The 25,319-nt window shown below is 36.1% G+C and overlaps 1 protein-coding gene across 2 annotated transcripts in view; it reads left to right on the forward strand.

Moving 5' to 3' along the window:
- The window catches only part of prkg1b (protein kinase cGMP-dependent 1b), a 143,946-nt gene that overhangs the window by 81,913 nt on the left and 36,714 nt on the right, over nucleotides 1-25,319 (forward strand). For both annotated transcript variants that reach the window (XM_006630376.3, XM_006630375.3), the window contains exons 4-7: nucleotides 5,563-5,668; nucleotides 9,368-9,431; nucleotides 18,565-18,642; nucleotides 21,154-21,248. In XM_006630376.3, the coding sequence (XP_006630439.1) occupies nucleotides 5,563-5,668; nucleotides 9,368-9,431; nucleotides 18,565-18,642; nucleotides 21,154-21,248 (343 nt within the window). The remainder of the gene's footprint in view (nucleotides 1-5,562; nucleotides 5,669-9,367; nucleotides 9,432-18,564; nucleotides 18,643-21,153; nucleotides 21,249-25,319) is intronic.

A 25,319-nucleotide genomic window follows, 5' to 3' on the forward strand; every position in this document is an offset into this window, starting at 1 on the left:
AATTCAGTTTCATGCTTCAATACAAATTGTTCTGGAATTATACTGAAACGCCCTCACTCCTTCAGGGAAGATGTGGAATGTCAGTTCTTTTCTGCTCCCATGAGCTCTGGCATTGAGCCTATCTGCTAGTGAGAAACGAAAGTGAGCTACATGTATGTATGAAAAAAGGGGTGAGATTTAACCTCACGAAAAGCATTAGAGTACCTGGGACTGTGTGGACTGTGAGGGTGTTTGACACAAAGGCAGCCTACTAAGCTTCATTTGCAAATTAAATAAACTAACTCACTTTACAGGCGATACAGTTTTGCAACGCAAATGTGGTGTTAGTAGAGCTATTGTTACAGACTCTCTTCCCTCACTCTAAAATAGAAGCTTACAAATGATCTCATATCTTAAATTTTACCTTAACAATATGCTTTTGAGTCTGCCTTTCCTATCCGTATTGAACGACAGTTATCTTTGAGTTGTGCAATCATTTGATGTGTGCCTCTTCTCACTAAAAGGACTTGAAAGGAACTGACTGTTAAATCAACTTTGTGTAGCTGAAAGGCAATATTACCTTTTTCCAGCCATTGATGTATTAGTTAAAGCAGAAGAGAAGATGCACTACTGCTAATGAGAAAGGTGTAAAAAGTAGAGTGAAAAAAGATGCTATTCTCTGCTCACTTTATTAAATAATTTCTCTACTATTCTGTTCTTACCCTGAAGCCCGGAGGAATGGTCAGGCGATAAGCACTCTGCCAGCCTCCCTTGTTGCTGGTTCAAGTTTAATTTGGTCTGCTTTTTCCTTTAGAGGAAAAGTCATAACCCTGTCAGGTAAAGTGCTAGTAAATTTTTTGATGTCTCGTTCAGTACAAAGATCAAGTAAAAGCATGTTGTTTCATGGGAAGGTTTTTCTCTGATTATGGCAATCAAAATGTTTAATCTAATGATATTGTCAAAAACAGATACTTTCTCTTTTAACTCCACAGCATGATCCATAAGCAAATCCAATTTAGGAGGGACAATATTTGTGTATATACTGTATACATATCAGGATATGCGCTTGGTATGTGAAGGTTGGTTGCCTATCTTTTTGTATGCACTGTAAATGTACTTTGGGGGGACTTTGAAGCATTTGACATTGTATATTTTAATGGTTTCCACCAAATGCTGATCAGTTTGTACTGCTAGATGAAAAAGTGATTTAACATTCCAGCATGACTGCTCAAGGAATCCATTTGTAAAAACAGTTTTCATTCCTTCATTTATCCGGAACGTTCCATGAAGAACTATGCAAGGTGGATTTACTGACACTGTATTTGGCAACTGATTTATTGTCAAATGGCATCGACATGAATAAAGAATCTCAACTTTTTATTGTCTTTCTGTAATTGAATGTAGATATATTTTAACATTTTTATTGTAATTGCTGTCACATTTTTTTTCTCCATTTTAAACAGATGTTGAGTGATAATTTTGCGTACTTTGCATTACATTTCTGGAACTGTGAATAGATTTCAGTTTGACAGGTTGGCTGAGTTGCATGCACAACCTTTCATTAATTTTTTTCTTGTTTTGTTGAATAATGCATAGGACCTGTATAATATAAAAACTGCATTTAGAAATGCTCTTTCATAGGTATCAAACAATAGAGACTCTTTGCTAATAACCAGAACGAATCAACCTTTTTTAAAGACAGACTTTTAGACGTTTTATTCAGAATCACTAGATTGAGAAATTGATTAGATTCAGGTTTCTCAGGTTTCAGGTTTTCTCAGTGAATGTGGTTTCCAAGAGATTTTCTGTTGTGTTTTAAGTAAAGACAGAGGAATATGTTTCTGAAGAATGATTATATTCATGTAGAATGCAGAGATCAATCATATTTGTCTGAAGTCTGGATATGTTTGAACTTCTGAATTTCTATCTGGGTTTTTTTGTGACAGCTTGACTATGATTGTCTACAAAATTATATTTTTTAACTGCAGCACTACACCTACAGTATAATGTGTTGGATTATGGAATTTCCCTCCTCTGTGCAACCTGTTTCATTATTTAGTGCTTAAAATTATGCATAAAACTGCACTGGTGGGAATATGTGGGAACAGTACTAATTTTGCTTTGTCACAGCAATTTAATTTTTATAATGCAATATAGAACACTTTTCTTGATGTGTGTCATCTCCTAAGTGTACCAAGACATTGTAAAGCTTTTTTTCTTCATTATGTTCATGTATGAGCTCACAAAATCCTATATGTCTTAATTTCAAATTATCATAAGAGAACACACATTTTTATCATGTACCAGCCAAGAACTAGTGATAAATATGACTTCTGAAGTAAACTGAATCAAGGTAATCCTAATATGTCGAGCAGTTTGAGGTCTCACCAGCTGTTGAGATACAAGAATTTACATTGAGCAGTGAGCCATTTTACTGTGCAAGGTTCTCTTTGGCTATTTGAAAAAAGATGATGGGTGAATGTTTGTTCTGCAGAAAAAGTATCTCTGCCAAAGCATGAACATCTTTCAGGCTGAACTGGAGAGTTTTTCACAAGGCAAAGCATTGTACATGGATGAGACTGACTTAACTTGCACCAGATAATGCTTCTTGATTATGATGTACCTGAAGATGAGAGATGTGATTTAGGATGTCCCAGTACTTGAAAGACAGTAATTTTTTTTTCTTACTTGAATGGAACGAGGCTCACAGAGTGTTTTAAAAATATATATAATTTGTGTGATGAGCAATTTCAAGACTTCAGAAATTAGTTCTTATGTTCCACTCCGTCAGAGGGGATGGGTCTTGAGACATTTGGTTCTTGCACACTTAATATAGCAATGTAAATAGATTATATAAAAATACATAAATGCAGTGTACTGTATGTACCTGTGTTTAAATGAATGTTGCAAAACTTAAGTATGTAACTGGAAATGTACTGAAATTGTTTTGTTCATTCTCTTCTGAGACATACATACTGTATGGCATTGTGGCAGGGGTTTAAAAGTAGTCAGCTGGAGAAATATAATTAAAATAATTGCCTGACTATTTGCTCATGAAAATTTAATGAAAAAAACATAATGGGATCATGAGAGTTTGAAATAATATAGAATATTCTGAAATGAAACAACTAAAGGTTATTAGGTAATACATTAGAATGTATTATAATAGGTAATACATTAGATTTGTTTCACAGAAACTGTCTGTAAAAGAATGAGTTACTGTTTTGGCCACTGACTGTAGGAGGTGCATACAGGATTAATCGTATTGCTAATCACAAGTACTGAATAGGTACTCATTTTATCCACTATTAAAGTGCAGCAAACCCCTGGGTGACCTAAGGCACTCATAATGTGCTAGCAGCATCACGAATCATCAGGTCAAGCAGAAACTACCATTTGAATTGAATTAAGATCAAAATTTAGATTGGCTAGGTTTTGCCAATCCAGAGCTGAATTAGGCTTGTATACTGGGGCACCCCTGCTCTTTTGGAAGGTACGAGTGATCTTAAAATATCTTTTTAAAGTGATCTTGGTTTAACGTTTCATCCTAGGGATGGTACATTTTCCAGCACAGTGCCCTTGGTAACTATACTGGGGCATTTTAGAATTCTGGTCAAGAGGGGAGAGTGCCACCTACTGGTCCCCCAAACCCACTTACAGCTGCTGCCTGGTTTCCCTTGGTACTTCCCATACCAGTTTTGTTCAGTTGCTCAGATCAAAGCACACTATAGTTCTCTCCTCTTGCTCAGGGTTAGTAATTAAAATTATTAAAATAGGACATAAAATCGGAACTCTAAACCACATTATTCTCTAGTGTTCTGGCTGGATTCAATTCAGTTTAAAGAGATGTTTGGAAATTGGCTCTGAAAAGTGTGTTGTGCGCTTCTCTCAAACTGAGGATTTCTGGAGTAACTTGAATTGTGCTGTGAGAAATGGTCTGCTGGTTGTGATGTGTGCTTCTCTGGAGCAAAATTGGGAAGCTAAATTCTTGAAAAAAAACAAAAATCATCAAACTTAAATAGAGCATACCCTAGAATATGCACCATAAATATTACAGAAGTTGTGATAGGAATTATGCAAATATTGCAATCAATACTGCCTGCTGGGAATATGTAAGGAGATCTAAAAGCTTTTCATATGTAATTTATGGACTTTTACCCACAGCCCCTTCTAATATTCTCATTTATGTCTCTAATTTTAACTGACAGTTAAGTAGATTAGGAAATGCTAATTAGTCATTGTGCCGATTCAGATTTTCTGTTCACAGATGTAGCTACCACTGTCACAGTCCTGATTCTAAGTAAACAATTAAAAGCTAAATGTCACATTAAGTGCTTGGAGTATTCCTTTCCATGACATGTGGAAATAAACTTGTTTGGTTGGTCTTATTATGAGGTAAAATATTTTTTAATTATAACTAACAATTTATGTGTTATGCAACATTCAGTTTCAGTGCAATGCAGCTGAAGATGGCAGTGCTGTTGATAATAATAGATGTTTGTTGGATATACTCAGTTAATGGTTAATGTCCTGTCAGTTCACCAAAAAGTAAGAATTTGTATCATAATGCATGTGTTGAATTTATTACAGATTGCTGGAGAAACAGGAATATGTATTTTTACCTGTATTCTATTGTATGCTGCAAAGCTCTGTGGTCTCTCACTTTCAACAATACATGAATAGCCACTTAGAAGTCACAACCTCTGAGCAATAACATTTTGGGGAAGAAGGAGAAATATAATTTTGCAAGTACTGAAGCATCTGAGATTTGTGTGTGACACGGTTCTTGGGGTTTCCGCCAGTTCGTCCCTCACTGCCTGGGCCCGAACCCGGGTCCCCGGCGTCACACAACAGGGAACTTGCCGGCTGAGCTCAAGGAGACCTCCCTCAGCCCAGGCGGCTGAGATCCCTCTTACACGCAGGGGCGTATGCGTTACATTCTCCCCCTGCTTCGTTCACCGTCCTTGGCGAAGGGCCATCCCTGTACGGGCCGCCATCATCATGGTTCTTTGGGGTTTCTGCCCTTGCCGCTCCCTCCACAGCGGGGGTGCGCTGGTCCCCTCACCCAGAGGTCGATGGATAAGTGAGGGACGAACTGGCAAGGGCAGAAACCCAAAGAACTGTTACATGTGCATGATGGTTACCAAGTCGTGGCCGACAGTCTTTCGTGCAATATGAAATGGTGCTTCGATGAAATATACTGGAGCCGCTGTGATTTAAGAAGATACCCCCCCCATCACTTCGCTTCTTATTAAGGACTAAAACAATATTGAATAATTAAAAATATTATTAGGTCTTGTAAATGTATAAATATTATGAATATTACCAAACCTATGTATCGAATTATTAAAAATATAAAGTGAAATGATATTATGTAATTATTATGAAATAATGCTCAGCTGTTTAAAAATAAGTATGGTATTGAGGCAAAAAGAATTCCACTGGTTCAAAGAATTTTTCAGTATTGCCAATTTCTATGGAATATGGATATTAATATCCTTTTCAATTAATAACAGTAGAATAAAATGGTTTTGTTGTATTTGGTGGAGGCATCTCTCATTAATTAACTGGTATTTTCTACAGCTCTCGCCAATGTGAAGCTATGGGCAATCGATCGACAATGTTTTCAGACGATAATGATGAGGACCGGGTTAATCAAGCATGCAGAATACATGGAATTTTTAAAAAGGTTGGTACTTTTCAGGATTTTTCCTTTTTCTCCCCCCCACCCCATGCTTGTCTAATTCAGAGTAACCGCTGCCGTTTCCCAGGCAGCTCTGTGGTCCCGCTCCTGGCGTTCATCTCTGCTGCTGGAAATAAAAAAGACGCAGCTCTGCTGCTTTCATTCCATTATCAGTGGGATTCATTTGCATAATGATGTGCAAACGAAGAATGTTGCCTGAACTATTGAAAACCATATTTTACATATTAAAAGAATAAGCACGCATTGTTGCGCAGATACATTTGATAAAAGAAATATTCATCAAAGACGTCTGAAAATCATTGCATAATTTATATACTTCTTTAAGTCTACAGTGGTTAGCTGTAACAAAGACTTAACACTATTTGTGAAAGGTGTCGAAGTATAAATTAATTATATTGAAAGGTTGTTTTGACGGGAGGGTTCAGTGCACCTGAGTGTGCATTCAGAAAATGAAATTATTCATTGTTCTGTTTCAGTTTTGATTGTATTCCTATTTTAATCCTTAATGTATTGTAGATGTACAGTATGTCTTTTCCCATCATTTAGATTTCTTACATGATGTATACATTTTTATTTAATTATTTCATGATTTTGCCTTCCTTTAGAAAATATTTTTCATGCTTATTAATTATTACACATTAGTTATTATGAAAACTGCTTAAAAAATTCTCCTTATAGTGTAGGTCCTAAAATACTTTCCCTAACTGATTACAGGGAACTGGCAGCTCAGCAATGCAGCACCAATCCTTTGATGAGAAGCTATTTTTTTAAGGAGCTTGCGATCTTGGCTATGTTAATGGAATAGTTGTGCAGCCAGTTTCAGCTCAGTGAACTTCTGTTTAGGAATTCATTATGAGGAAAAATGACTGGATCACACACACGTGATTTATAAAAATCCAACAATATAGATCTTGGTACAGTGATATTTTTATTACTTTAATTTCAGTTATTAGCCTTCTTATATGCATACAGTAGAAATTCATTTTCATTTTTTCATGTTTTGGTTTAAATACTGTACATCAAGCATGTGTTAAAGGATGCTGTGAATTTATTGAGGCACACAGTCATTACAGATGAGTGGATATGAACTTCACCTCTAACTAGTGAAGCTTAAACAAATGTGAACACAAAGAAAAATGTGTTATTTCTTTTTTGTTATATTGTAATAGTTATTTCTTTTAACAAAGAAAGAAGAAGCATATGGCTACTTTTTGCTTGTTGTTCACTTCCGCCCTGCTCTAGTAATCTTCAGGCTTTTGCCCTTCCCTAAAGCAGACTGGAGGGACTCTCATACATTACAAAGCAAAAAAAAAGCCATCATTCTATCTAATGCACTCTTTCATTTCTCATTAAGATGCTTAAATCACAGAACTGGTGGAGAAGGTTTGGTGTTTTTAGATAAAAGCCAAGCGGAATAAATGTATTCTTCTCTTTCTTGAGGCTGGGTCTCAATCTTGTGTAGCTAGTTCAGATTCTGGTTCCCTGATGACTGAGGTTTTCACTTCAGTGCTTTGTGATTCATGATCATAAGCCCCAACTGGATTGTACCGAGTCAACTCAGACTTGATTGAGGATTTTGCATCTGAGGATTTTTTTTCAACATTTTATTTAAGGAAAGCTGTTAGTGTTTTCATGTAAATGCACGTTTCGTTGGGGTCTACTGTATGTGGCCCGACTGAGGAAACTCAGGCATTGATCACACTGTCTCTCCTCTTTCCGGGGCTGTATCTGATCTTTAAATGAGAAAAAGATTTCATGTCCTAATCACAATATTTGTAGCAAAGCCTTTACTGGAAGTCTTGCATGTTGGTGTCAGATTTAGGAAAAGCAGGAATTGATTTAAGTCAACTCAGCTTTTACTGGTAACTTAAGATGCTCTTTGTGCATTTCTGAGTAAGGAAGTGAACATGGGCTGTGGCCTTTCTGGGGAAATCAATAATCTGTTTTCACTACTTCCTTTTCAAAATGCTAATGGAAGCAGATATTAAATAAACATTATCTGATTCTGTAAAAGTATTATTAATTTGGTCATATTTCAGCATTCTGCCATTGGCAGTAGTGCATTATATTGTTCAAAGATACCTGTGCAGACAACGAAGAAGGTGTTTCTGTATAGACCTGTATAATGTCTATATTAATAATAACATGTTCTGAAATGTAAGGAAATCACCAGGTACTTTCACCCTTTTTTCTAAAAAACATATTCTGTGGTATAGGATTTTCTGCTGAAGTTATAGTTCGGAGAAGCTACAGTTCATTAAACACATCTGATTACTAGTCTTTTCAAATAAGACCTTACATAAGATAGCAATAAAGCTAAATGTGTTTTAACATTTAGAAACTGTATTTGTGAAAATGATTTTTGGATAATTAAATCTGTAGTCAAGTGTATTAGGATGTATGAAACTAAGCCTTAAAATGTGCTTTTCTGTGTCATGTGTTATGTTCCTCATTTGAGTTTCAGTAAGAAGTAACACCCTCTTGGGTGTCTTTATAAAGAGGAATGAATACAATTAATGAACATTTGCACACAAAATGGTTATCTTGGTTGCAAAAAATGAGGCCTCTTATTAGACATGAACTACTTGTAATCTTGCGACTTGAAATGAGACCTTCTGAAGGAGTTAAGAGTTAACGGTTTGTTTACTTCTGTTATGGTTTTCCTAAGGTAAGCTAAGTTTCAGAAGACTCTCAGACATTCATGCATCCCTCTTAATGGTTTTTTATAATTTAGCCTTTCTAAATAGGCCCTCATTCCTGTATGGTGTTTCCATTGCTCAGGAAAGATTACAATACAGCAAATGGCTTCAGCTACTTGTTTCTTTTTTCTCCTGTTACCAGAGCTAGAAGCTTATTTTTTAATTCATCTTATTCTAATATATTAGAGGCCTTAATTAAGATTTTTTTTAAGATGTCATAGAAAACACATCAGTGCTCTTCACAGAGATGTTTGAATTATGTGCAATTTGAAAACATAAAAACCTTGAACACCTTGTACTTGATTGAGTTGAACTATTTGATAATGCTATATTATTTTTGCACTGTTTGCTCTGTTTGTGTACTTTTGCATTATTTTTTAACAGATATGGATACTGTTATACTGGTACCATACTCATTGTGTGCATTATTGTATTTCTGTCTATTGTCTTCTCTGCTGTTCTGTACAGTATATACCGCACCTGAGACACTAATGAGAAACACTTTTCATTATACTATGCACCTGTGTAAATATAATGACAAATAAAGTTGAATCGAATTGAAAATGCAATACTTTTGAAAAGCTTATATTGGTGATGAGTAACATTTTGCTCATATATTTTAAGATTAAAAGCTTCTTTACAACTATCCACATAAATAAAGAGAATTTTGGGAGTCATTTAAGGTCTTTTTCCTGTATCCCCAGTATAGTAAACCTGGACCAAAGAATGGCAGCACATTGACAGGGGCTTATCTTGATTTAATGGCTTAGAATTCTCAGCCTCAGAGAAAACAAAAGGTTTTATTTTAATAAAGAAAAAAACAAAAGCTAGAAGGAACTGTGAAGTACAGCCATGGAAAATCTATTTGATTAGTCCTGTTATGCCTTAAGTCTGAATGTGATGCTCAACAATAATGTGCATACTCGGTTATTCTAAATTGTTTTCAGTGCTTTTGCTTAATGCTTCAACTTGCTCTGTCTTACAGTGTTCCAACATTCCAAGGCCTTCCAGAGGAGATCTTGAGCAAACTAGCTGATGTCCTAGAAGAGGTGAATGTTTCTTTTTCTATAAAAATCCCAGGGATGGTTTTTGCTTTGCTTTGTTCCTTTTAAGTCCTTGGTGATAGTCCAAGAACATTTATAATCCTTAATATTTTACTCACCTTGGCAGTTTTGTTATGGTTTAACAGCTGTGGGTTTGTAGATTGCAAACAAGTTCCTTAGTTTTGAACTTTGAGAGTTGTGAATCTGTGAATCACCTTTGTTCTCCTGTTTGTTCACTGTTTTTAGAGGCTTTTTGTATGTGAGCAGAAATAATTTTAAAGAAAAGGAATTTTACTACACAGGATAATTGTGAAGTGAACATTTAGGCTATTACAACAGCAAATATACAGAAAAACACAGGCTGTTAGAAATGTTTTACTCATGTACTCAGCTTATTCTACTGGTACAATTTCATCAATAATAACAGTGATTAAAAATGTCAGTAGCTTTTTTCCATTAGCATATTTGTATTAATCTGTTTCTCAGATTGCTATGACTTGTTTAATGTCTTGAATACATCAAGATATAATTTAAAATCAGTCAGCCGTTTAAGCATAATACATTTACATTAAATAGACTGAAGACCTTCAGGTAAGTGTGGGTGGCAAGCAGTGAAGATAATGTAAGCAAATGTACACAAGCTAACAAAATTGTTCATTGATTTTGTGAACATTAACATTAGCCTCTGAACCTATATGGCCCCTGTCCCCCATCTCCTAGAATTAAATGGGCTGTGGTGTTCTGTCTTTAAAACACTTTCACACAAATATTCGCTCTGATTAAGGACACTTAAACTCGGTGGAATGTTAAATTGAGCTGTGTCCACCACCGTTGTTCAGTCTAAATGTTGAAAAAGAGTTCAGCACAGCACTGGCATATAGGGAAAAAAAATGTAAAGTCCATTGGATATGTATGGTCTCACTCCAAATACCCATCACATTTAAATAGAACTGATGTGAGGATTTGCTGGCATTATGAATGAATTGCATTTACATTTACTGACCTTAGAACAGCAGCATGTGACTTAGTACTTTTAAAGCGCAATGAGAAGAGCCTCTAGGTTTGTATGATTACAGAGTTTCTCTCTAAAAGCCTAATTATTAATCAGTTGGCAAATGTAACACACCAACACAAAAGTGGTGGCCTTAGGATCTCAAAATCTTTAAGTGTCAGCTGGAGAGCAGAGAAACATTAAATATGCTAAACTATGCAAAAATATGTTATTCTAGCCTTTAAGGCTTTAGTTTCACAATGATACGTTTATATTTAATTAATGTTTTGTTAATGTATCTGAATTTGTGACCCGAAGAAAAGGAGCTGTGCCCTATAGACAGTGTGACCTCTCGCAATCACTAAAGAATGACCTCAGATTATTTTCATTAATTATCTGGACAAGAATAATTTCAACATTGAAATTGCAGATTTATTCTGCACCATTCAAAAAATAATTTGACAACCTTAGAAGCAATGTGGCTTGGGAATGCCTGAAACTGTGAACTTAATTGACAAAACCCAGAACCGCCAGATTTTTCTACTGTATGTATGAAAAGTACACAGTTTCTGTCATGCCTTTTCTGCTTGGTTATATACGGAATGCTTGTAACCTAGCAACACTCCATACAAGATTCCTGAGCCTTACATACTCTGGCGCTATGGTGGACCTCATGCACACACTCCTAGAATTTCTAAAGGGGTACCATTTCATTAATAGGGTAATTTAGGGCAGGTTTTGTTCCTAATCTTGCTTGTACTGCAGTGCTTCCAGTTGTCATCCCCACTTGAATATGGGGCCTGTTTTTACACTTCAGGAGTGTATTGTCAAACTGCAGTCCTTTCACCAGTAGCCTGGCTCAGCTTCAGGTTTTTATTGTTTCAGTAGCACCTATTGTCTGTTATCCACTGGCAAGAAAGGACTGCATGTTAAATAAATTCAGTTAATGCTGTAATTAGCACCATTAACAAATCATAGACAAAGAGCGAGAGAATTAGACAGTTATTCAAAGTCTACAGAAAAAGTACAATAGTGAAGATGTTTAGCTTAACACATGCAGTTACACTTTGAGATTTTAGCATGAAACTACCAGTAAAATTTTACAACGTCAACTACATTGGAAGTGGCATCTATCCCAAGTGGAGCTTGAAATTTCCATAAACATCAATTACTGCAGCTATGAAATGTTTAAACATGTTATTGTATAATAAATATTTTGATTTATTAAAATGTTATTAGCTACAGTGCACTATACAGTGTTCATAGAATTGACAAGGAGTGTTCACATTTGAACCCATGTAGCTATAGATTTATTCCATGCTGAAAAAGAAAGAAAGAAAACACAATGTTTCGGCCGTGGTGTGAAGAGTAATACTACCTAAAAGTACTGTTCTGGTGAATGGTGTGTTAGGTCTACAATGTCATTGTATAGTCAGGTCATCTGGTTAGAAAATAATTGTATCATATTAGTCTCACTGTGTTTAACTCACTACTCACTACTTTTAGGAGTATTATTCTTCACACCTGAAGAAGACTCCACGACTCCACGGCAGAAACGTTGTTTTCTTTCTTCCTTTTTCAGCATGGAGTAAACCTATTACTTGTTCCTTTTCCTATGCCTGCTGACACAGCTACCCACCATGTACTGTAGCTTTAGTTGCTTGAAAATAATAAAAACCTGAGCACTGATTTATTAAATAGGATTAGTTTTGTTATTTTTTTCATTTCTTCAAGATTATTCATTTTGTCTTGTTTATGGAATCAGAACAAATTTTACTGTGCTTACGTTTCTTTTTCATTGCTGCAAAATAAAAAGGATACAATAAAAAATAAACTCAGAAGCAAAAATCTTTGTATAGCTAACTGTACAAATTCAATCTAGTTGACTATCTTATTCTAGAGTTTTCTTTTCATCTTCTGTTTTTACAACTAAGGTGTAAACTAGTCAGAGCTGAGTTGGCAGGGCCATTGGTCATAACTGAACATAACTTGCTCTTGAAGTCCAATAATGGTCTCCAGATTTGACTGTTGTAAAAGGTCATGTGCTAATCCAGTTCTAGCTTCTTTTAAGAAAAGTTGGAGTACAGCTTCTATTTCCATTACTAGAGATTCTGATCCTTAAAGAGAATACTTAAATAGATTGCTGGAATACATGTTCAGTTCATGCCGCCTGAATTTTGTATTGAGATCTCATGTTTTTGTGTATCAGATTCATGGGACTATTTGATAAACTTCCTTTGTAGTCCATTGAATCCCAGTGACCTATGTGCTTTTGTCCAGATATTTTGTATAAGGACTTGTGTTTTTGGTCCAGATTTTGTGTATAGGGACTTTTGATCCAGAGATCCTGGTGGTCACCGTAGGAAATGTAAAAGCTGCAGCTTTTACTTTTAAAATATTCCAGTTACTCTTTAATAAGCTGTAAAGTCTTGACTTATAGTTATTTTAAGAGTGCTGTTGTGAAAGTGTATGTGAAATATGCCTGGTAATATAAGGTGAATCATAAAAAGTTTAAATTTGATTCATGCTTGAATCTGGTTTTTAATGTCAAACCTATTAGACAACAGCATGTGGTTAATTAAAATATCTTAATCAAGGTTGTCCTATATACTTCTAATGTTGTAAACATTTTAAGTAAAATGTCTTTTGGCAAATCCCTAAGGTTTCTATAAAAACTTATGGCCAACACTGCAGAAAGTGCAGCACCAATTCATCAAATGAAGCATCCGCTATAGTAGACCTAGAAACAAAAAAAGTAAGAAATATGTTATATATTAACTGTTTGACCCTGGTGAACTATGTTTCTGAAGTTTTACTAAACTTTTCTGGCAGGGAAAAAGTTTACTAAACTTTCTTGGAAAATAAAAAAAAAACCATCTTGAAACACCTGAACATCTTGAAAGGTATAAATCTCGAATCCTGAAACATTTGTGACACTTGGTAATTTTGCCAAAATAAAACAGGATGGAATCAATGTGGTTTTAGATATGCTCTTTTAGTTTTGGATAAAATTCAGACCTTTGTTATTGAAAAAAATTATATATTTTTATTGAAAAAACATGACTGAGAAATGCATAACTGAAAGTCCTCCCCTACTGCTGTCTGAAAACGTGTTCTGTCAGTGTGGTATAATAAAATGTACATTAAATGCTATATAATTAGGAAATGATGATAATTAAGTGTTTCACTGCAGAGCAGATTCATCCTCCAACAGAAATGAAACCAGAAGAGTAATTATACAGTTCTCTGAAAAACAGCTTGCAAAGACTGAAGAGGCTGGAGGGAGTAGGAACATTGAAGTTAAACCATCTTTCAAGAACCTTGGGCAATTCAGAACAGCAGCAGGAAAGAAAAACACATGGAAATTGTTTTTGCTGATAGTGCAGTTGGTGGATCAGGGAAGTGGGCAGTGCTAATGTGTGTTCAGGCTAAACACAAGCTTCTTAGATATTCTTCATTTTATTTTCCATATAGTGAAATGAAGGGTCCAATCACATTTAGATCAAATATAAATATTTGTACCTGACATGAAATGTACTCTTGACATTCTTGCATTGGTGAAAGGTATAATTTTTTAAAGTTTCAGGAACTCAAAATGTGTACTTTAAGTCAATTTTGGTTTTCATTTTGTGTTAAATAACCAGGTTGACTTACCTTCAGAAACAGTTAACTTTCTATACTTACTATAAAAGCCAATTAGTCTCTTATCTGAATCTTGAGAATAAATCATTGTGTTTTAAAACAGATTTTTTTCAAAGACCTTTGTGCCATGCATTGCTCTGCTGTGCACAATTGCTAAGCAGCGAGTGCATCTCATCACTGCTGTAGACAGAGGATAAATGTTCAATCATGCACTGCCACAAAGATTTTTATTGTTTTGTATCTGTTGAATTGATGTAAACAAGAGAGACAGCATCACAGGCCTCCTGAGAGTGTATGAATTGGATGTGTAGGGCAGAAAACACTGCAACTTGTGATGATTGTAATGGACTTACAATCATATGAGTACTGGAAGAACCTGACAAAGAATTCAGGAAGATTGGAAGACATGCAAGGAATCATGATTAATGTAAGAAGCAGAATACCAAGGCCCCCTGCTGTTGATTTCTCATGAAGCAACAGAAAGATGTTTTCTTTCTTACCAGAAAAAAGAAAAAGAAAAAGAATCCAAATTTCCATAAACTTTTTTGGTGCATATAGAAATATAGAATGCAAAAGAGCACAGCAGGAATGTAGTGAAAATTGCTGCTTCTGAAATGGAATTTCGTACTTTTAGGATTTTTCCTTGTTTTGCAACAATTCTCCTTCCACGGCAAGAAAGTGGTGCAGAATTTTCAGTGTATTGCTCGTTGCTGACATTTTACATTACATGTTGAGGGAACAACATAATTGCTTTCCTACAGGAAGCAGGACTAAATTCATTAAGTCTGGACCATTGAAATTTTAAAGGAAGATCAATTAGCAGGAACAGAAATGCTACTGGGAGCAGAAGGGCTGATGAATTTAAAAGGTTTTCATTTCACTTCAAGAGATTGTCTGCTCTTCAATCAGTGGCATATTATTTTTTTTAAAACATGCCCCGATTAATGTAGCACGTCATTAATTCACTGGCCCAAACATTTGGCAGATCTCCACCTCTCTTGAGACTTATCTTTCCATCTCTAGTTTCTCTCTCCTTCTCGTTAGAAAAAAATTGCAGGCATAACATTAGATCTGAAACCTCAGCGCTTCTGTGCTGCAACTTCTTTCACTTCCTGTTTTATCGTATAGTGCAGTACCCAGGTGTGTTCAATTGCACTGATGGAATTGCTTTTATGTATGTACTGTACCAAAGAGGACGGGGAAAAGAGGCTATGGACGAAAGCGCTTGAACAACCAAAATGGAAACAAAATGCAACAATCTAATGCCAAGCAATCAAAACTTATTTTGTATATGACATGTAAAATTAATATTTAGAAAAATCGTTCACTTTTATGATACTTTATACAGTATGCCACACTGTCATTTGGATAATTGATTTAACTTCTTCTAGAGTCCAGCACAAGCAGTTGCTGTGGTTAAAGTAATGTATATAAAATACTGTAGAATGCTTGTGATAGTGGAAAAAATTGCAAGGAGTGTAGAGGTAAAAATAGAAAAAGTAATAAAGTAAATAAGGGACATTAATCAGTCTGGTGTGCCTGGTTAAAAAAATGCCATAATAAATATCATAATGAAAATAACTGTAGCTTTCCGAACATCCTTGCTTTATTTTTAATTCCAGACATCTGGTCTCAAGTCAAGAAGTGGGCGTCCATTCCCACAGTGTTCTCAGCGATATGACAAGCTGTATGTGTCAAGGGTTCATTTCTTTCCATATTGTGTGTGTGAGGGTAACAGGAGGAGTTTTCAGCTAACCTCGTTTCTTGTGACCCTCTCTGCTGCAATCTGTTGTCTACCTGACAGATGCGAACCCTTTTTCTTATCAATTATTTACATTAAGAGAAAGAAATACCCTCCAGATGGTGACAGTCAATAAATTCTGAACAGAACACAAGACGTAGGAGAAGGGCAGGTTTCAAGCATAAGCCACATCTTTTTCTCATGTTTTTTAATGTTGGATCATAGTTTAACTGTTCTCTTTTTCAATAGAACTTTACTGTATGTCTCTCCTTTCCATAGAGATTTGGTTTCTTGCTCCTATAGCAAAAATCAATCAAGGCAAAAGCAAATCAGTTTGCTGCCAGTGTTGATGTGGACTATTTAAAGCTTATCAGTTTTCCTTCACACATGATATTTACTGACAACTTTTAAATATTTGCATTGTGCAACAGCTTAATAAAAGTGGTGTTTTTACATTAACATGGAATTTGATGCATTTTCATAAATTAAAGCCTACCTAAAACAAAAACCTAAAAATGGTTGTGATTTCTTTTTGAGATGAAGTCATCTGGAAGTAATCTAGAAACTCGCTTATCAACACAGGATGAGTTTTTTTTTGCTTCCCGTCTTCCCCCGGCTACTATCGGCACTTTTCAAACATTGATCTGACTCACATTTCAGGCTCCATCCCTGAGATTTAGGAATTAGGTGACCAAGCGGATTGATGACAATTCCATGCAGGTCTGCAGATGGCCAAGAGACACTTTGGAGCACTGTCAAGAAAGAAGCAGCGGGAAATGGCTTTGCTATGTGCGATCAGACCGAGAAGACCTGAACCTTATCAGAATAATTTATTCTGAAGCTCAAGCTCAGATTCTGCAACCTGGCTGTTCTATTACTTACAATTTGTTCCAGCTGTTTTAGGTAGCATGGTTTAATTAAAGTGCTAGAGTGCAAGTGATTTCATAGAGAACAGGCTCATTGGGGATCTACACAGATACAAAGTTTGCCTGTGTTAGTATGACAGAAAGTGAAACCAGAAACCAGGATGTTCAAGTATTGGATTATATTTTCTTTCAATTTTGGGAGAATGTAGTTACTGTACCTACTGAGAAATGTGTACTACTTAAACATCATGAACGCCACCTGTAAAAATTATTACCCTTTATAATTTTAGATCATTAGTGGCATTCAATTAACTAGTATATATTTATGTTTGATCTTAAACTATAAAAGTAATGATAAAGGATTTTTTAAAGTTTTGTGTGATTTTCCTCCCACCTTTATTACAATATTGTTATTGCCATATTCTGGCTTAAATAAAAAAAAAGATGTAGAGTTGCTAAAAGAATGCATTCTTATTGTTAATACCTTAAAAGCTAACATGAATCAAATTTCCTCTAAAGTTATTTTGAGTTTAAAAAATTTGGCTTTGGCATATTTCAGATATTTTGGTTCATGTTCTTTTTTTACACTGTCATGCTTTTGCTTTTATTCAAAATAGGCTTTGCACATCCTCCACAATTTTGTAATTCTGATCTAAGGAGAGTCAAATCAAATACTAAAATATTTTTGAGAAAACATCAGAAAAAGAAAGATTTGGTAGGTAATGGCATGGTACAGCAGAGTTCCTTTTACATGGCCATGTGTTTTTTCTTCAGGTGCTTCAGTTTCTTTCTGCAGTCCAAAGTAATGCTCACCAGGATAATTGGCATCTCTAAATCGTGCTGTTTGTAAGAGCAGGTTAACCCCATTGCACTTGTTAAATTCCACTCTGAGCTTGCACAGTGTGCCCTAATTAAAGTCCACTCTTAATTTGCTTGCTGAGGTCATTTCTCTTACTTCTTTACCTGATCTGCTGTGTAGTGGGGCTGCTGTGTCTTACTGACAGTAGGTTGGTGCTGCTCTTCAGTAGTGGAAGAAATTAATCCCCTCCTATATATAAAGTGTTCTGGAATCCTGTGGTGAAAAGCACTGTTTAAATCAAAATACAATTATCAGAATTATTATTCAAAGAGGCTCCTTTTTCTTACACTTCTTGAGAGGTATTATTACTGTTACTATGATATTAACGTCATGTTCTGTGTATTTTACAGAACCTAGGTAGGTGACAAAGTCAGGAAACTTATTGATGACAACAAAACGTCACAAAAAACATTTTGTTAAAAGACATATCAGAGCTAATTGTCAGGAAGAGTACAGAAAAGAAGTTTGTCAAAATTCAAATTTAGATAAAGTATGTAGCCAGTATTACACTAGCTTTACTCCCTTTCTTTTTAAGACATGTTATTGCTTTTCGTCTTGAAAACTTATTTAGCTTTCATTACTGTATGTTATTATTGGATATCAGCACTGTTGATAGGACACTCCATGAGCAGACATGTGCACATTAGAACACCTCATTTTGTTTGTTTGATATACACCCTGTCATTTCTGTCTTGAATTCCAAGGAGGCGAGAGTCTTCCAAATGAATAGGGTAGCATCTGTAAATAATTTCTATGTTTTGTTTTTGAATACCTTACATCTCAAAAGATGCTGTGTTGAACCTGGGTTAAAACCCGATCGAAGGTTCTGTTTAATTTTCCCTTTCAGTGAATTAGGATTTCAACACACAAGGGAAAATGTCTGGGATTCTTGACTCCACATCACCGCCCTGGTCCATCAGAAGGATTGTCCTTTTTCAGGGGTAAAGGGATGCTTGACAAAAATTCCCTTCAGCTCCCTTACGACCAGCTTTCTAGAAATGCTAGACAGCCATGAATAACAGTTTTTTTTCTCTCAACAGACACACTACGAGGATGGGGAGTACATAATAAGACAGGGAGCCAGAGGAGACACATTCTTTATCATCAGCAAAGGAAAGGTAAGGCTTTTATCAGTGATATAACAGACATTATTAACAGTGATCGAGGCAGCCCAGGAGACAGCACTAGTCCCGTCACCTCTTGTCAAGGCAGAGGCTACCATATTTCAGCTAATATTTCTTTTTTTAAACAGGAGGAGTCATCTCTTTCTCTTTCCAATGTAATTTCATTTTTCTTTATGGTTCAGTTGATCTGATTTAGTTGAATAAAAATGGATAAAGTATTAAGAATTACAGAACTTAATTCTGAAAACCTTCACTTGTACAGTACTGTGCTGCACTTTTACAGTTTTGGTCTCCTAAATAAAGGAAGGATTTAGAAGGAGCCCAGGAAAGAACAGCAAACACTGATCCCAGGGCTTAAAGAAACGAGGTATGAAAAGTGTTTGAAAGAAATAAAGCTGTGCAGCTTAGAAAGAAGAAAGGTTAGGAGAGATTTAATCAAATACCATTTATCTGGTTCATGGCAAATTAACAAGCCCCAGTAGCCTGAGTGGCCTTTGAGGCTTGAAATTGGTATATCTGAAGTAAGAGGACTCTTAAAATAATGAAAAAGTGCATTCTGTTGTTCATAGTCTCTTCACTGCTGATTTTCAGGTATTCTAGGTGTCAGAGTCTTACTGTTGCACCTAAAACACTTTACATGTCTGGACAAAGGTTTCACACAAAGATTTGAGTAATATCCTAGGAAACAGACAACAAAAACAACAACAATAATTGGCTACAGAAAGGGCATGTGATGTATTTAATTTTCAGAAGGCTTTTGATAAATTTTCATATAAATAATGAATTCTCAAAAGGCACTCAGGGAAACGTTTATATTGAGAACTCATCAAACAGAAAACAGAGGATACAAATAATAGGTGCATATTCAAATTGGCAAGATGTAAATAGTGGTGTTCCACAGTGTTCTGGATCACTGCTCTTCTAACTTTATATCAATGGTCTAGATTGTGTTATAGTTAGTAAACTAGTCAAGACTGTAGACTATACCAAATTAGGAAGAATGGCAAACACCACAGCAGAATTAAATAAAAAAAAAATCAACTACAAGACTGGGCAAACAGTGGCAGATGATATTTAAGGTGAAGCATATTACAGAGAGGTAGTAAAAATATAAACTTTAAATACAAAATACTGATCTAGAAGGAGCTAATTATGAAAAACTAATGTTAACACATCATTCATATCTCCTAGACAATGTGGAAAATCAATTAAAAAAGCAAACAAAATGCTTGAGTATATAGCTATAAGTGTAGATTTGATATCAAGGTACGACATTCTTAAACTGTATAAAACTACTAAGGCCTCATTTTAAAATAGTTTGTACAATTATAGTCACCTCGTTATAGAAAGGATATTCAGAAAAAGACAGCAAAGTCAACCCCACAGATATCTTAAGAATTATCAGTGAAAAAATAACCAGAGGACACAAGTGTAAACTACGGGGTACTGCATTTAAAACTGAGAACAGGAGTCACTTCTTTACCCAAAGGGTTGTGGGAGTGGGGGACAAGCTTCCCAGTCAAGTTGAAGAAGCGAATACCCTAGCTTCTTTCAAGAAATAACTGGATTAAATCTTTAAATCAATTAACTACTAACTAGAAGATCATTTGTTACCTTTCTTATGAGTAGTTTTCCTAACCCAAAATATGATATTATAGCTATTCTGCTCTCACTCACTACCTGGGAAAGCAATAAAAATATTAGTAGAGCCCTGACAATTACAAATATAACCCATGAGCATTTTCATTTCCTTGATGCCTTCCTGAGCACATATTGCTTTTTAAATTTAGTCTTCATTTTTGTATTATTCTCTACTGTCTACTGCCATATTTTTTTAACTCCTGTAAGAACAAGGTATTTGTCTAACACCTTGGCACATCCTTACACTTTATGAAATGTCCTTTAAGTTTCTTGTTTGAAACCACGTAAAAGACAGCAAATCTTCTGCAGCTTGTGACCGAAAGTATTTAAATACAGGACTAGATATCACAGAATACTCTTATGAATTTGAAATCTTAGTAGAGATTAAGAATATATGATACTTCTAGACATTTTCCTCCCAGTACGTAGGCAAGCAGATGCATCTATTGTTTGCTCTTGGTCAGGCACAAACAAACAGGTTTGTTTTCACAAATGGGCATAATTGAAATAAATAAGCACAAAAGAAATCAGAAAAAAACCTACAACACAAATTTCAGCTGTACTTGGGAGCATGTCTGATGCAGTTTCTGACTGAACATGGAAAGACAGTTGGCAAAGAAACAGCTGGGAAAAAAAACAAAGGGTTATGAAGCTGCGTTCCTTCTTTTTGCTGGCTCACAGGACTTCCATTAATATATGCTGTTTAACTGTTGTTCTTTCCAAAATCTCTTCCATATTGTTTTAATATGTACATAAATCCCTACAAGATACATTCAGAGTTTATGATATCTCTCGGAATATGGAATGAATATTAAAAAGCTAACGAGCGAAGTCGGTAAAGCCTGATGTGTTGTCCTCTGGCAGGTGAATGTCACGCGGGATGATTCACCCAATGAACAGCCTGTCTACCTTCGAACACTGGGGAAAGGAGACTGGTTTGGAGAGAAAGCCCTCCAGGGGTAAGATATTGCAGACTCTCAGAACCCTGTTTACTGATGCAGTGCAGATCGTGTTCGATGAGCTGTGAGCCCTGAACCAGTGTCAAAAGATTGCCTAACATGAATCTGGGAGTTTGTGTGAAGACTCCAGCTTCACATTGCTAAACTGCTGAACTGCACTTCCAAAACAAGGCGTTCAGTTTCCATATCTGCTTGCTTCTTGTGCAAATTGCTTCAGTATGTTTGACCTACTGCTCAGTGAATGCATTTATAATATACCTAATGGTGGATAAACACTGTCTTCAGCAAGTGCCTGTTAATGTCTTCCATTTTACAGTAGCTTTCTTTGTTTCTCACACTCACAAATGCAATACACTCACAAATATTTAGATGTTTTGGGGGAATAAAAAGTCTTGCTTTTGAATTTCCCAGTCTGTTGCATCAGCAAAAAGTGCTGAAAACATTGTCCATGTGTCTGGAGGTGCGCTGTAAAATTGTGCAGTGGCAGTGGAAAACATTCTACAAAAAAACAACACAAAATAGTAAGGCAGTAAGACCCAGGAGGTACGCATTTACAATAACAGCTTGTGTACTTTGGGGTTTATATTATGCCCTTGACAGTAACCTTCAGATTCCATTGGCACTAAAAAAATAAGCTGTTTTTTCCCTTCTGCTTACTCTATTTATTATAATAAATTCTTAATTATAAAAATTATAAAAGCTTTTAAAGTGACATAGCAGCATTACAATATTGTACCCAGCTTTTCAGATATGAGACTGGTTTTCCTCTTTGGTGTTGAAGAATTCAGTGTTATTTTCAGGAAGTATTTATCATCTTCTACACATAAAGGCAATGGGTCTGTTTCCCATACAGTATATATAGGTAAATCATAGCTTGACTTCTTATGGAAGAAATCAGTTATTTCCCTTTTTGTATACAGGTTTCCTATAGATATCAGAAAGATATAAATTAACTAATTATTTTTTATTGTAAGGCTAAATCTAAAAGAAAAGAATCAAACACCTTCCATAAAAGAAAGATCCTCCAGGTATGCCTTAGTGCATAGGCTACAAGGACATCTTGTGGTCCGAGGAAGAATTACAGTTCTACACTGCCTGAAAGCTGTTTTTACAGTACTGTCTGGTACAGTATGTTCACTTTAAACAACAGAAATTAAATTTGGTTGAGTTTCTAAATTCTGACAATGTGCATTTGCTAAAATAAAAATAAACTAATGAAAGAGTTTCCTTTGCTTTTTTCAAATTAATTAAAGGGGAAGAAAACATTGTGTTGGCTGATATTGTAGTGCAAATTTGATTAATAGGGGCAATGTTATTAGTTGTCCCTGAACAGCAAAATGGTGTCAAAATGATGTCACAGTGAATCAAGGGGTGATATTAAATCAACCTAGAGGCGCCAGACTAGCCATAGAGAACAGCTCTAATGGCTCTTGGTGATGTCTCCTAAAATCAGCTGGAAAACTGCACTAATGGTATTCTCACAGCATCTGCAGTGACTTAGTAACCTAATGGGTTGGTGTTTAAAAAATAAATCCAAAGCCAGGGGAACTCTTCTGGAAAGGTCTGCATGGTTCAGTTTGGAAACTCACAGCTCACAGTGCATTAAGGCAGGAAACACTCATTAAAATGTCAACATCTTTTTGCAAGAAGAACATCCACTTCAGCCAAACAGGTACAGGGATCACTATCTGGTAGGGACGTCTGAGAACATTTGAAAACCCTGGGAAACAAGCTAATTCTTTTCCTACAAAATATAACATATTCCAGTGAAAAAAAAGAGTTCCAGGTAATTAAGTGCTTGGTCTTAAATGCCAGGATTGTTTTAGGAACAAAACCATGTCTTACTACTATTAATTATTCTATTAGTGTCTATCACATACAGTACATGGAAGTTTTTTTTATGGATTGGCACTATATACTGTTAGCAATTCTCCAGTCCATGGGTACTTCCCCTGTCTTGAGTGACTCTTGGAAGAGTCAACGACTTCTGCATAAGATCTCTCATTCCTTAAGTACAATTGTTAGTAGGTACTGGATATGTACTGGATCCCTGCTTTTCCTAATTGATGTCAATGATCAAGATTCTGTTACAGTTGGTAAGGTAGTCAAATTTACAATAGCTAAAAACAGGCGGTTTGCAAATGTTGTACAGGGAGCAAAGTATCTTCATAAACACAGAAGGCAAGACTGGATAAACATCTGGCAGGTGGCATTTGGTAAAGTCAAGTGAAGAGTTACATGCAGGTAACAATAGCAATGATTTGCAATAAACATTTTATATATTTATAAAATGGTAAACACTGATCTTGAAGAAGCTAACAAAACACTTGTGTTGACCCATTATCTTCCTCTCAAGACAGGTATATAACAAAAAAAGTTAAGAGCATATTTAAAATACGATACATAGCTAACAGGAGAATTGAAAATAAAGAATTCTACATTCAAATCATGTAAAATATTGTTATACTTTAATGTTGAAATATTACATGTTAATATTATGTACAATTTAGTGACTACATTACAGAAAATATATTGCCCTGGAATCAGACTAAAAAATACCAAATACATTCCCAGGATTAAAAGAATATCCTAAACTTGGGGTTCTTAACTTGGAGGTCGCGACGTACTCCTAGGGGGGTCACGCAATAGGCAACACAGACCGAATCAACCGCAGGTTAACACGCACACTATTGCGGTAAACAGGACATGTACGCTGGGTCAGGGCAGTTACACGTCAAAAGACAATAACAGAGGTAAACAATTAATATTATATACACCTGCACGTTTAAGACTATTTACATTAGCAGAGTGACTTAGTGGTCATTCTGCGAGCCTACAGACCATCCCCCGGCTACAACTCCCAGCCTGCTCTGCGGTGCGCCGGCGAGGGCGCTACATTAATTTCTGCTGGGTGGGCCATGATTGTATTTATATTTGTATCACTTTTTTCTTTTGCGCAAGGCAGTCGTGTTAGCCTAGGAATGGAGTTTTTTTCAATAGGTGGCACTGGAAGTGTGAGAGCCAAAAACAATGTGGAGAAACGCACAGCAGAAAACTCCAAACAGAAAAAAAACTAAGAAAATGAGAAAATGCGACGAAAAATACCTAAAGTACGGATTAAGTAATGGAGAGGATGCACGACCGCCATGTGTGGTTTGTGGCGAAGTGTTGGCTAAGGAAAGCCTCAAGCTCGCCAAACTGCTATGCCACTTGATGACCAGACACTCGACCTTGCAGTCTAAACCTGTTGAATGTTTTGAACGAAAGCTACAGGAACTAAGAGGCCAACAATCTACCCTCCAAAAAGCCACCACTGTGAACCGGAAGGCACTTCAGGCGTCTTTGGTCATAGCTAACCGGATTGCCAAAACTGGGAAGCCACATAGGTTAGGTGAGACTTTTTTCTTAGCGTGCGCTAAGGAAATGCTTTCAATCATGTGTGGGAAAAGCACTGTAGAGCAGCTAGCATTGATACCAGTGTCAAATGATACCTTGTCTAACCGCATTGGGGGTATGGCAAGAGACGTGAAATAGCAGGTGATCGCTAACACAATCCAGTGTGTATTTTTCTTTACAACTATGACGAGACCACAGATGTCTCCGGATATGCACAAATGCTTGTTTACACCAGATTTGTTGAAGAGAGAGAAATTAACGAGGATTTTTTTGTTCTGTCGTCCTCTTTCCGAGCGTGCCACAGGCGATCAGGTTTTCGTTTTGCTGGACACATATGGACGTGAGCATGAAATTGAGTGGAACAAGTGTGTGCGAATCTGCTGTGACGGTGCTCGAGCTATGACTGTGAAACACAGTGGGCTGGCCGTTGTGGACGCATTGTATGAATCATAGGCATGTCCTTGTGGCTAAAAAAATGCCCCCTGAACTCAAACAAACAAGTAATGGATGAAGCTGTTCGTACTGTAAACTCCATCAAGGCCGGTGGAACAAACGCAAGATTATTCAAAAAATTAAGCACACGATGACTGGAGAGGCAGCCTGTTGCTACTACGCACCCAAACTGTGGAATAGTATTCCTAAAAATATTAGAGAGGCTGGCTCTGTGGATATTTT

This window comes from Lepisosteus oculatus, chromosome 4 (assembly GCF_040954835.1).
Source record: "Lepisosteus oculatus isolate fLepOcu1 chromosome 4, fLepOcu1.hap2, whole genome shotgun sequence".
In the NCBI taxonomy this organism is placed as follows: Eukaryota; Metazoa; Chordata; class Actinopteri; order Semionotiformes; family Lepisosteidae; genus Lepisosteus; species Lepisosteus oculatus.